This window comes from Chaetodon auriga, chromosome 19 (assembly GCF_051107435.1).
Source record: "Chaetodon auriga isolate fChaAug3 chromosome 19, fChaAug3.hap1, whole genome shotgun sequence".
Lineage (NCBI taxonomy): Eukaryota > Metazoa > Chordata > Actinopteri > Chaetodontiformes > Chaetodontidae > Chaetodon > Chaetodon auriga.
This window is the reverse complement of record NC_135092.1, coordinates 14,784,723-14,799,301: the sequence shown is the minus strand read 5'-3', so window position 1 is coordinate 14,799,301 and position 14,579 is coordinate 14,784,723. Positions and strand designations below refer to the sequence as shown.

At 41.0% G+C, this 14,579-nt stretch overlaps 1 protein-coding gene across 1 annotated transcript in view; it reads left to right on the top strand.

Annotated features, from left to right (window-relative positions):
- astn2 (astrotactin 2) overlaps positions 1 to 14,579 on the top strand; it is a 259,439-nt gene that overhangs the window by 166,587 nt on the left and 78,273 nt on the right. The window contains exons 12-13 of the mRNA XM_076757943.1: positions 6,952 to 7,118; positions 9,614 to 9,802. Coding sequence (XP_076614058.1) covers positions 6,952 to 7,118; positions 9,614 to 9,802 — 356 coding nt within the window. The remainder of the gene's footprint in view (positions 1 to 6,951; positions 7,119 to 9,613; positions 9,803 to 14,579) is intronic.

Here is a 14,579-nt window from a genome sequence, read left to right as displayed (position 1 = left end):
AAGTGTATTGCTGCTATATTTGTAGCGAAATCTGAAAGAAGGTGCATACATCTCTGTATATCTCTGTCTGAGAGGCTCATTTCAGAGAATCCCTCTGAATTATGAATGAAAATGATCCAATCAGAACAAAGCACTTTTACTCAAATATGTCAACGATCACAACATGACTAAAACTAAAGGTGTGTCCAGTATTCGTGTCAATATCCCTTATTTGGCTTCCCGACATAAACAAACATAACTCATCATTAACAGATAGTGTCTCCATGGTCTTCATTATGTGAGAAAGCAAATAACAGCAGCTCCTAAATGCCTTCGGCTGTCAAGCTGGGCTGAAAGCAGCATAGTCTGGTGGAGTCGCAGGACGAAACCATCCTTCACCCTCATAGTCATCTGCCGTATTGTCAAAGCTAAAGAAAGGTGGAGGAGAAACAGAGACAACATGGCCTCAAAAGCATTCCATCTCCATAGTGTAAAACTTTGGACTTTAATGGATTTGCTGAGCACATAAATGCAGATTATTTGATTCTCCTGGTGCAGAGATTTGAAGATAAGTGCTCAAGGTTGAAATCATCCTGTCGGAGAGCCAAGCCTGTGAGACATAGAACAAGGAGGTATGTTTTTATCCCTCCATGCATATATGTTTGCAAACCATTTGCACGCAAAAAATATTAAAATGAAAAATTACAAGCTAAATCTTTTAAATAGCAACATCTATTTTTTGCCTTTGGGCAGCACCATTCCCCATAGCTAAAGAGATAACTGTGAAGATGAAGTATGAATTCACAGGAATATGAGGAACAAACAGCTGGGTGGAGATTTCTTATTTCTCATCTGGGACTGTATCACACCCTCGCAAGCATTTATTTATTTATTTACTTTTTTTTTGCTCTTGCAGCGATGAAACTGTTGCCTAATTTAACCCATTTAAGCAGCAGTGGAGCTGCAGTGCATACATCCCTGCCACCTCTAAACCAGATTAGGTTGTCAGGTATGCTTGTAGAGTATTTGATTTTTTTCCCTGCCATCACCTGTCAGTGTTGTTTAGAGCTGTGCTGTTTCAAATACTTTTCTCGGTATGTGTTGCTTTGTAGACTCGGCACACGCATTCCTTATATTGTCTCAAATTATCCACATTTTTACAACAGAAAGGATCCTCTCCTGCCTTTTGCCTGTTACTGCGTTTCCCCACCTGCGTTCGGTTGTTGACTCCAAAGGTCGCAGTGGGACTGTGTGTAAATCCTTGATCGCTGACTGTTCCTACTTTTCTTACGATCTCTTCCTTCTCTGAAATGTGTGATGTACGAACATCTGGCATATTAATTTTGACAAGATCATTAAGAGACAGAGTTCTCAATAGATTATGCTCAGTTCCTGATTAAAGCTGAGGACGCTAATGGCTAATTAGGAAAATGAATGGCAGTCATTCAGAATGTGCGGACTTTAATTTGTGAGGTGATCTATGTACATAATATGTAGGGAGATATGTGTACATTCATCATGCATACTTAAGTTTTTTCATTTGTCCTTCCTCTTGCTTACCTTGTATAATCCCCCAAGTATAGTGTATAGAGGAGTGAAATACCATCACTGTGATACTTAATGGTGTCATAAAATTCTCATTTGTTATTGCCCCCAGAGAATACACAGAGTCAACCCTTAGTGTTTCACGCTGCTGTCATACAGTGTGCCCACGCTCAGATACAGCAGACAGGTGTAAAAGAGAAAAGGTAATATGCAAACATGCAATCCATCACATCTAATTTAGTACTGCAACCTATTAAGTATATCTGATTGAACTTGTAATCACACAGACGCATCCACACTCGTGTCTAATGTGCTCTTTTTGTGCTTCTTCTAAATGTTTAATATATTCGATAATAAGTAATCACTCAGTTGTCAGACTCTAATGTTTTTTAATGTATTTTCACTTAGTGATCAGCTGCCAGGCTGGCAGTTATGGTAACAACAACACTGGAGTCAGTAAAGTTGATTCTGTGCTTCTTGAACAAAGTGTTGAGCTGTAGGGATCCAGCAGGCCTGCTCTCATTGTGCCTCCATCGCAGAATCACTACGGAAGAGCTGACTGAAAGCATTCATCTGAAATGCAAATCCCCCCCCCCCCCCAGCCCTCGTGTCTTTGGAGAGTTGTCCGAGCAGAAAGAGCAAGTAGCTAGTGGGCAGCGCTAATGGCTAACCTTAAGTCCTTTAATTCAACCGTGGAGTGCTGCATGACAATTCTGAATTACAGACACCTTTTCCCACAGCTCTGCCTCAGTGTGATGAATGGCCCCAATCTCATTCTGCTGAGGAAGTAAGCATTACATTCATGAGATACAGTAAATGGATCTGATACCGGACAGCTTTCCCACTGAATGCTGAACATATGGGGCTTTGTTCAGAACACACATGTGAACAATGCGTATGGTTGCACATTTATCTTTTTTAGTGTTTGGCAGAGGTTCTCCGAAGAGATCAAAAATGCCATCGCTCAATTTGTTTTGCAAGATTTGGAAATATCTACAGCGCAGAGAGAGCTGATGTAAGCTTATATCAGGATTCATTTGTGGAAACAGCATTCACTCAAAGCTTATATGTAATGTTCTCTACACAGTAACGTGAGCTTGTCCTTGCTGGCGAGACTTAAATCTCATAATTAGGAGAAAGAACACCTTGATTACACTCAGTTGATTCAATAGTGGTGGTGGATTGCAAATCATGCTGTTGATCATCAAACTGAAGACTCAAGATGACATCAAACAGCCCCATGACCCGTCAGTATACTGTACATCTATTTCCATAATTGCTTTGGCAATTGGTAGTGTGTAAAATAGAGAGAAAAAACATCCTTGAGGTGGAAACCAAAGCCTAGGATGAGTGTAAGGGTCTTCCAAATGTCAGCACACATCATTTGATAAGCTTCAGGTGGCATCCTCTGCTCCTCTATCTCTCCTCTCTCCAGTTTGTCCCTTGGCTGCATTAAATCTTGTGCTTGGTGAGTTTCGCAGAAGCCTTGAAAACTTGAGAGAGCGGCTGCTACTCTGAGGGCATTCAAGACTTTGGATGTTTCACATTTAGCAGTGGTGTGCTTTCGAATTTGAGATTTTATTGCTGATGAGATGTTACCAAAGGGAAAAAAAAAAAAAACTAGAAGGACACTTCTCTGCCAAGACCAATAGTCTTTTATGATATGCAAATCTGCAAGCGCAACCATCTCAGCTGTGCATTTTTTACGAAATATTTCAGATACTTTATACACATATATTCATGAAAAGATAAAGCGGTTTTCCCATGAAACTACTGTCCCTGAGCGCTCGATAACGACTGCTTTCTGTATGATGTTTGAGCAGCTACATGTGCAGGCCACTCCACCGGTAACCTTCAATATGGATTGTGACGTGGAGTCATCGTATTTCCACAACTGGCTTCACTTTGCCGCTGTTGAACTTAACTGCCATCTACTGGATTTTAAAATGTACGGCATTTATTGCGCCAAGGCCAAATTCTGCCAATGTTAACCAAAGTGAAAACTAATTTGTGCGTCCGCCCTGTGATTCGTATCCACTCCAAGATTTAATGGGTTCTTCTTCGGCCCGTGCCCTGTCACCAAGTTTCATGAAAACTGGGCCAGGAGTTTTTCCGTAATCCTGTTTACAAACGGACAAACAAAGAAACCAAACCGAAAACATGACCTTGGTGGAGGTAAAAATGGAGAAAGCATATGACAGAATGTTCTTTTAGCACCCAAGAACAGCTTTTATGAAGTCCAGAGCTTTTATAATTTAACTGGCGGAAAAGCTTTGTCATTACATTTAAAGGTTTTTAAAGGTCTTGAATTAAACAGCTGTCTGTTTATTAGTCTGTTTATGGCTAACATCCCTATTTCTCTTGTCCTGACCTCAGTCATAAGTTTCATGCTTTTCCAAACATCTCACATCGCTGAGCTCTGTCTCAATCCTCTCGTTGTACCTCAGTTTGGCTTCTTTTATTCCTGACTTGATCTCCCTCCTAATTTCCCTGTCCTGCATTACACCTTTATTAAAACCCACCAAATGAGGCCTTTAATTGCTTTTGTGACCCAAGCTTTATTAAAAAGGAAAATTTTAATTTGTTTACTGCTGATCTGTGGGACCTCGCGGAACAAGATGTATTGACATTCGAGATCAGTTAGCTGGTTCTGTTGTTGAACAAAAAGGATTTTAACACTGTCTAGTGTGCGCAGTCAAAACAGTGCTGAAGGGCAAGAATACAATTTTCACTTCAGATTTTTAATGTTTTTACCTTTCTGCCCAGTCTTTGTAGAAGAGGAAAACAACGTTGTCGTTGAGTGGAGGCCCCACTATAAAGCTTTCATTTTAGTGATGTCTGTGACGTGTGTGAAAAACCTATTAAACACTCACTTTAATTCACAATAAAATGGCGGAGGACATGATGAGATAGACCACAGATATTGATAGTCTGCAAATATAAAGCCAGCCACAGGTTCAGTGTTTGGTGTGTATTCTATATATACTGTATCGTGAGAGATATGTGGGAGATGAAAGGAAAATGCTCAACACCTCTATGTACAGGAGGCGGAGAAGTACACCTACAGTCACTGCATGTTACTGAACAGACAAGAACGTACAGCATCTCCCTACCTGATCATCTTACTCAGTCCAATAGATAGCTGCAAATGAATATGATGAGTCTTTGCCTATAGTATGACAGCCAGTAAGGGTTTTGTTAATAGCAAGACACAGCCTTCCCTATAATTGGTGTACTTGAAGGTATTTGACCACTGACAGCGAGCTAAAGCTGTTTCAACACTGGCATCACCTCTCTTTCTGTGCCACCAGATTCATAAATTTCTCACCCAGAACATAATAAATGGTGACACACTGCTTTAACGGTCTGCACTTTGAGGAATGGTGGACCGTCTTTATTTTTCTGCATAACATGTTTATTATGCATCATCGTACCTCACACAGGCACACAGAACATAAGGAATCGCAGATGAGTCAGAGTAGCCGTCAGTGAGAGTGGGAAACAGTGCTCCACAAACTGTGAAATATTCTCGTGAGTCTCTTACAGTCTTCATTTTAAACCAACAGAACCGTTGCAGCAGCACTCACCAAGACGAAATTACAGCAGCACTTGCAGCTCCGAGAAACATGATGTGTTGCTTGGTTGATGTTGGAGTGTGTTAATTGGTTGTTGGACTCTAGCCCCAGCAGGCAAAACCCATCAAATCTGCAAAGATGAGCATTTTTCAATAATGACAATAAACTGCTCACAGTATCAATAACTGTGTACAGTGTGCATCCATCGCTCCCATTCAAGTGAATAGTAAAAAAAAAAGTGCTTTTTTCCAGCATCTGTCCCACTTAGCAGGATACAAGATATAACACGGCAATCACAGCAATGACGCATGACCAACCTGCGAGACTCAGATGCTCCTACTGGTGGAGAAATGCGCTTAAAAAGCATGAGCATATGCAGTTTTTTTCCCCTTTTCTTTATTTTAAGACAACATCAGCACTCTTGAGCATCATGTATATATAATTCTTTGACAGCCGGGCCTCTAATTTGATGATGATAATCTGGAACAATCGGCAATAACACTACAGAGCAATGTATCCGCTACTCCAGGGGCAAACATCAGTGCAAGATATTATATCATTAGTACTTAAAACAGTACCCATAATTACACTGACGCCAAATGACAAAAATACTCTAAAATCACAAAAATGCGCCTTGTGAAGCACAGAGCAAAATGCTGTATTTACTATTATTGTTATTTATTACTTACATGTTCATGCTGCAGTTGCCAGGATCTCCAGCCCTGCAGGACACTCTTTTTCAACATGAAATCACAGAGTTATTAGAATTATATAAAATGGTGAATTAGTTGAACTTGGCAGTACTTGTCAATAGTGGGTCCCATCAGGATTCTGCCTGCTTCTAACACGTGAGCTGAGCCAGCGGAAAAGTTTATCAAGTGTAACCTCTTGGTTTATTTGTGTAACAATCTTTTGTTTGGATCCGAGATGGATAATGCAGCTCAAATCATGAACAGCAGGCCATTAAGTGCACAAGTTATTAATGGTATGTAAAATTATTTTTTAATGGAGCCCAGCTTTGTTATAAAACCCATCTGCTGTTATTGCATTCATGCTTAATTACTATTTCTTATGCTGGAGTAAATATAATTCATTAAAAGAAAAACACTTCATAAATGAAATGCTGGACTGTAAATCATCCAATCTGAAGTTATTGGACAAAGTGCGCCCCTTTAGATGTGTGCGCTCAGGTGAATGTGATTTGTTTTTTGTGGAGGGTGGCGGGTAGCAATGCAAAACTGATGACGAACCACAACTGAGACTCTAAACCACCACAGTGTTTCCCTGTGTAAAAAAAGCTTGTGATTTCAGCAACTTCCTGATGAGTCAAGGAGTGCGTTATTTTTATTGACCCAACCTTCACCATGAGATGAGAGAACTCCCACACGTTGTCCTTTAATTTGCAAAAAAAAAAAAAAAAAAAAGGAAAAAAAAATTACTGAAGACTCAATGTTTTGGTCCTCAGATCATCATCAGGTAAACTTCTCAGACACAAGAAACTGAAGGTGTGCATGGGCTTTTGCAGTGGAGGTTCTGAATATGAAATTGCTCCCGTTTGATTGCATTACACATTTTCTGTTTCCTGTCAAATAAGATAATTGCCATTTTTCATTCTTCTTTCAAGTCTCTCTCACTTCCCTTGAAATCCTACTGCCCAGTCCTCCTCTCTCATCTTTCCCATATTACTATCTTTGCCTCCTCAGAACCAACTGATCCTGATTAAAATGCACATGCTGACCTATGTTCCTTACTCTCTTCTTCTCTCTCCCTAATTTATGCCTTCCTCCATACCCTCTCTCTACATTTCTCTCCCACCACCTCCCCTCCTTGCTCTGGCTCTCCTTTCTTGCAGTGTCCTGAGGGGCTGAGGCCAATGAAGGATGGCTCAGGTTGCTATGACTACTCCAGGGGCATTGACTGCACGGATGGCTTCAATGGAGGCTGTGAACAGCTGTGTCTCCAGCAGCTCGTGCCCCTTGAAGATGACCCCAGTTCCAGCAACGTGCTCATGTTTTGCGGGTGAGAATAACTAAGAGTAAAAAATGAAAAGGTGCCTGCAGGCTGGAAATAAAGCTTCCTCACGAAATAAGCTTTATGAGTCATATTTATCAAGAAATTCTTCCTCGTGCAAATATTCAGATGAAGGAAATGTATGTAAATAGGAAATAACCAGCGACTTCACAATGACCTGACTACATCTATAAGCAATGAAACACATTTGCGCAAGATTACATATAAAAAGATTATTTTAATATACATATTTCCTATTCAGACATTCTTTACAGTATTACTTTTCTTAGTCACAGTTTTGCAATATTTTGTGCCCAACTCTGATGTTAAATTTAAATACAGTTTAAATAGTACCAATACAAGTAGCATTGGTGGTTACAATATATCTGCTGGGTTTTTCTGCAGAGAAGCTTGAATTGCTTTTCAATACAGGTAAAAAAAAAAAAAAAGAAGTAGAAGAAAAACTTGAACCATGCTGGCTTTACTTGCTGCACATTGTTCTGTGATACATTCAATCTGCCAATGCCCTCTTCCTCACCCCAGACATGTTCCACTGACTGGTACACTGTATGTGGACTGGGGAGGCTTCTTGAGCACCTCTCCTAGATCCTAGAGTGTGTCACATGGCATAATAATCTGCAGGGAGTTTCCATTTGAAAAAGGTTATACCATTTTTTTTTTTTTTTTTTTTTTTTTAACTGAGGGGCCTGATGTGTGGCAAGAAATCATGTTCCACACCATTATAAGAACACCACCATTTACGCCTTAGTTACCAAGTAGGATGGATGAATTGATTCAGGCTGTTGTTGTGACATATTTTTCAGCAGTATTTCACAGCAGAAATCACAGACCAAGTAACGTCTTCATACTTGCTATCTGTATTGTCTGCTTGGCACTACTGCAACAACTTTCTATTTTCTTGTCATCCTTGGGGGTGTTAAGCAAGTGTGCACAGGGCAGGAGGGACAAAAACCCAAATGCAGACAACCAACAACCATTCAGTGATCTGAATGAGAAAATCACAATACAGCTTACTGGCATGGTTGGCAAGTCCAAACAGAAGTAACTGAGAATCCAGGAAGAGGTGAGAAGGTGGATTTTTCGAGTCGAGTGACTGGGATTGGTGGGAAAGTTTGAGAGCATCTGGTGGATGGATAATGGCGAGTCTGGAGTGTTCCAAGGAAATGCATAGGCCTGGGGGGAGTGAGAAGTGTCTGGAGACAGGGACAGAGGGGCAAACTGAGTGAAATAAAAACAACCAAGGCTGCTGTAACAGAGGGGATTTCTACCTCAAGATGGTAGGAAAGTCCAAGTTTGCCCAATTTGGAGATACTGATTTAGTAACTTTGATCCTACCTCATTGAAAGTTGCTTAATTCATGTCGTCGTGAAACCAGTGCTGGAAGGATGCAAAGAAACTATGAATACTTCAGTATGCAGCTCCTGACAGTGTTTTCTGGAAAGTGGGAACTTAGCAGAGGGAGCAGGCTGACAGGTGAAGGATAGCCTCAATCTCTTGACATGTGTCAGGTCGACGGTGTGGAGTGACACATTTTTTCCCCAGAACATGAGACGACCTTACGTGATGGGTGAAGAGACTAATATTAACATAAACAAAATCCATCAATGCCATCTGTACAATTTACTCACATTTCACCTGGATGATGATTGGTCATTCAGGTGTGGGGGTGCTAACATGCAATGACTTGTATTAGAATACTGCATAGTGACATAGTTGTCCTCGTTCTGTGGCTGAGCAAACAGTTGGTTTATCGAAAGGGAAGTGGCTTTGCCTTCATGCCGCACTGCTCCACCAGGTCTGCTGTATTTTCAGTGTTGCCTACAACGGCAGAGTCCTCCTTCCCACTGAGGTGCTGAGACCTGATCGGCTGCGTGAGCCCAAACCTCAGCGCCAGCCAACTGCGTCTGTGAGCGAGTATGGTGCAGATAAATGAAGTAGATAGGATAATTGTGACTGATTGCACGGTCGGCTGAATTCTGCCCTGTTGGAATCCGCTTCCAGCAGAGCTTTTGTCCGCAATCTCTGCAGCGACAATGGCAAGTACACAGCTTTGCTAATATAAAAGACATTTTAGCCGAAGCTACAACAATGAGGGCCAGATTTTTTAAGAAAATACTCATTATATAGTATCATCATGTTACTACTTCTGCACTGCCAGGATATATTGTGACTTATGTGGGTGGGTAGTGTCCATAGTTTGGTGCTAAGTAGTCTCCAGATGACAGGTATGTCAAAGAAAAATGGCTAAGAATTTAGCTTCATAGGTATCTGTTTCTGCATTTGGTTGGGTGTGTACAGTGTCAGTCATCCAGATCTCATCATGTCACTGTGTTGGGCATCAACCTGCAACATTTTTTGCTGCAGTTCACCTTCTAATATTCTTGCCAACAACTGTACATCTGTATCTTTTCACCTCAATTGTAAAAAGGTTCTCAAACATTACATAGTTTACATTATATTGACAGCTCTTCCCTCCTCCGCAGATGTGTGCAGGAGTACAAACTAGCAGGGGACGGGCGCTCCTGCCTCCTGCAGTCAGACAACTGTGAGGGGCCAAAATGCCCAAGGCAAGATGTCCACTTCAATGACACCCTGTTTGGTGAGATGCTGCATGGATACAACAACAAAACCCAGCAAGTCAACTTGGGACAGATATTCCAAATGACCTTCCGGTAACTAGTGTACAAGCACACACTTTGACACTTACACAAATGCACGCTCATCATCAGAATTGCACATAGAAATTACTTCCATTAAAATAGATAGATTTTCTTATTGCTAGTGGCTATATAGTATGTTTTTCTTGCCTTTTCTTTAATCCTATTTAGAATCTGCCCTTATAAGTCATTTTCTTTCAATTCTTTTGTCTTTTTGTCTTTATTTGAGAAGCATTATTTTATTATTTCCATCTGCTGGTGTAGATTACAACAGGAATCTTCCTTTGAGACCTTCATACCTTAAGTGTTTACATTTTTCTGCGTCTCCAAAGACACATCATCAAAAGTAACATGGTCTTTTATCAGTTTTGGGTTGCAGGAGTGATAGAAAAGCTTGAGATCTCAGTGGAGCAGCTCTGAGAACCAGCAGGGTTTGCCGTCTGGGTGCTGCATCTGTGTTTGCACAGATGTGTGTGTGTGTGAGAGAGAGAGAAGGGGATGAGAGAGTGACGGTTTGAGTGAGGATTGAGACTTATCCCATGGCAGTTCTCCCTAAACTGTCAGCCCTCTGAAAACCTGGCTCGCTCTGATAAGTCACATGCTGTTTGTGGTGAAATGCTCCTGTAATCACAGAGAGATGATGAGGGCCTATCTATGCACAAATACAGTACACATAGAAAAACACGCTCAGCCTATATCCTGCTCTCTCTGTATCGGCCTTTTATTTACTCACTCAGGCACACACACATACTATACATCAACACTGTTTTGCTAGTAATGGTGAAATGCTTTTCATCTGCTCTGCCCTATAGGTCACGATAGCTGTGCTTGGCTAAACACAGCCACATGATCTTTCTTCTGTAGGCTCTCTCTGTCAGGCCTTTGTAAAGTGCCGTATATTGTTATGAATCAGGATTTTTTCTGCAGCAAACTGGATGCAAGCTGCGTGTTTTTCTTTTCACCTTCGTGTCCATGATCATTCAATCATTTGAGAACTAGACTGATTTTATTTAAATGTATTTTTCTTTGGGTGTAATAAAATTATGTACCAGTGAAATGGCCTCATAGGTCGAATTTGCAAGTAGGTTATTACGAGCCGTTTTTATGGCCATCGTTTGAGTAACATTTAACTGATGTTACGTACTTAAGTTACGTAACCTAACCTACGTAACACTAACAATCCACCATGATCTGTTCGTGGGAATGGATCATGGTTTGTGACTATTTCAAAGCATTAACTATGTGATGATGAAAGTCCAGTAAACTTATCGATGGCACTCTAAAACGATCGTATATTTCAGTCTGGGAGGGATTGTCAGTTGACCTTTTCAGTCATTTAAGTGTGTGGACATGTCCCAGGAAGGCCATTGGTAAGTGTTTTCTACGGTGGTGCACCATGACTGTCATTAGAAGAATTTTATTCAAAGGAGCCGCAAAAAAATGTCAAGCGACTTACGTAAGATCACTCTTTGAATTCATCGCAAAGCTGCTTTTGTGAAGCCTCTCAGAAATGTGCTATCATTCAGGGACTGCAATTTTACATAATTTCTCAAAGCAGTCGGCATTTAATGTTCGCAATCCACAGAAAAGTGTATGAAAAAAGGCACTTCTGCCTTTACATTAGCTTATTCTTAATATAAACATCTTTCATATTAAGTAGTTCTAAATGACATTAAATAGAATTAATTTTGGATTGAATACACTACTGTACAACTGTGTCATCATCTGTCCTTAAAGATGCCTATGGGATGCGGACGCAGGTGGGAAGCGTGTGACTGCAGCATGCTTTGACTAGAGTGAGTTATTGCAAAAAGATAAAACGCAGATTACTGTGATTCTGTAGAATAAAATAATATTTCCATAAGAAGAGATCAATAGTACAAATGTGTTTTTTCATGCATTAAAGAGATCTCAACCATTCAACGGAGCACGCAGCACCAAGCAGTAAAGGTTATATTGTTTTACCTCTCTTGCATGAGTGGGTATTGAGGAACCACACGTCGTAAAGTGGGACATGTTGGAGCCATGACTAAAATAAAGAACTCAAGTGCTTAAAGGGGGATTACTAACTTCGATCACCTAAAGAGCTACGAGCTAAAGGGGGCTGAAAATCCATTTTAGGAGTATTTGTTGGAATGGCTGACACGTCTACAGCCTTATATGGACTAAGAGCCCCGTGTTCCCAAAGCTAAACCAGTTGGGGACTACCTTTTAATACACCAAACACAGCACAGTTTGACAGATAAAACAAAGGCACAGCTTGAGGATTTTAAAATCAGGGGAAGCAGACAGTCTTGATCCATTTGCCCTGAAGCGGTGGGGAGCACAGTGGGTCTCCTGCCTCCAGACTCCAGCTCTACACGCTGGGTTACATCAAACTATGGCCAGCAAAGGGATTTGCTCTCAAGCCAGGGCTCCAGTGGGGTTATGCACACGACAGGTTTAAACCAGTCAAACACCTTGGCAGCCCTGAGACACACTAGACAAGCAATGAAAGATCTGAGTAGCTTTATATGGGGCAAAAGCACATAAAGTACATGATACGCTTGGGAAAGAAGATCCTAAATTGAACTGAGCTACTTATTCACAGACATGTTTTGGCTCCTGCTGTTTTCAACCGTTTTTGTTAAAAACGTTATCCTGAAAAAAATACAAATACATTGGCCAGTGAAACAGGGGGAAAAGCCACAAGCGCATTAACTTTTCCATTTCCAGCATTTTAGTGATAGTCCCACTCCAGCCCAGCCAAGAACCGTTTATGGAGGTCTCAGTCCAGACCCTGAAAAACACAGCATCTTTCTGGTCCCAGCTCCTTTTTGCCAACTTCCTTCTCCTTCTGCTGTGAGATTGAGTTCACATCATGCGCGTGGTAATGATAAGTAATGTTGAGTACTAATAAGAAGCTGCTGTTTTCTGTTCAATGTATCACAAAATTGTCGCAGGGCTAATAATCTTTATAGAGAGATTTGTGAAAATGGAGTCCACCTACAGCACAGTCTCAAGGTAACTGCAGTCAGATGCACTCAATACATTTCTTATCAAACAGGCACTGTGAACTCTCCCTGAACACCAAGTTCAAGTATAATGACCACTTAACCACAGCTCCCCATCCACCCATTGTGCGGCTTTATAAGTTCGCATTTATTGTGGTTATTCTGAGAAACCTACCTTGCATATTTGTCTTCTTTGTGCGCTTACACGTCTGCTGTGAGATTTCTGCAAAAATGCAGCCCAACTAAATTTTCTCTTCCCCACCTCAGCCTTTACTTTGTTACACCTGTTCAATTTGCACCTGCCTCCTGGAAGCTAGAGAAATTTCCATTCTAATTGCGAGATGCGTTCTCAGATGCACTTATCATGTTCCCTGCAGTTACAGGCACACTTCACTGATTACATGCAGATGACAGGCAAAGCGCACCGCCAGGCTGATGTGCCTCTTTGGATAAATAACACATGTGTCTTTAGGTGCAGAGTGTGCCGGCAGAAAATCGCTAAAAAGCATTTATGCAAACTGACCTACAATACAAAGTTCAGGAGCTATTGGAGAAGATCTGAGTCCATGATTGAACTGAGTGCCAAATTAGCATTGTTTATTGTTCACTAGTAGGCATTTTGTACAGTATGTATCCTCATTGTGTTTCCATCTCTGCAGCGCGCGATGGTGTAATCAGACATATTTTTCATTTCACATTTTGAAAGTCACATTTTTTTGGAGCTATTCATCGTTCTAAGTCAAACCAGACAAGCTAAGACACAGGAGTATAATGCTTGGCTCCCCTTGCCTCTAATTAAACATTTGTATTACCGCATGTCATCGGATCAAAGTGCTCATTCTGATTATGAAACCCTCTGTGTCTTTTGTCAAAACAACCATAGCTTTGTCTTTTCAACGACCTGCTCCCGTAAGATTCTGCTTCACACTCACCACATACGCTGTATATATTTATGGCGATATTTCACAGTTTTTATTCTCCTCATTTTCCCCACGTTTCTTCACGTCGTCTTTGATATGCAGATGCATCATCCCACAGCCCCACACAGCTCTACTTCTCTCACCTCCACCTTCCACTGATTCCTTCGCTCTCTCAAACCAACCCACTGCCTCAGCAGCTCAACGTAAATTAACACATGATTGAGATGAATTGTGTGATTTGAGTCACAGCATCACAGGTAGTGATTTCATGTGAAACATTGCCTGTGATTTATGGCTGTTTTGCATTTATCCTGTTTTTAATTGACCCCACTTTGCTCAGCCTCACCAGAGATTGCTGTCATTAAATTACAGAATAACAGGATGTCATGCAGGCATACGTTTGTGCGATAGAATTGCACGTGTTAAATGTGAACGTTGCACCTGAGAACAATTGTGATTGTCTTCAACAGATACTGTAAATGTAGTTCTGCTGGTTTCATTTAAAATTGTTCTTTCAGTGAAGTGACAGCAGATGCAGGCTAATTACAAACTATCGCATTTTTCCTTTTTGACACCACTTAAATCCACCAGATTTTTAAAAGCGGCCTCTTCATCTGACTTTCAAATCAGCGTGAAGAAAAACGCTTGTTTCTCGCACGTTCCCATCCTTTTAATTTATATTCCATGTTCAGTTCAGTCCCTTTATGCTCCTATATGTACAGTCACAACATCTTGCTGTCATGGAGGAATGAGGACACACACACACACACCAACATACGCTCACAAAACAAATGTCAGTAGGTGGAGAGCAGAGGATGTGAATGTGTAAAAGGTGGTGATGCAGGGATAATGGCCATCCATCAGTCCTAAAGAGTACAT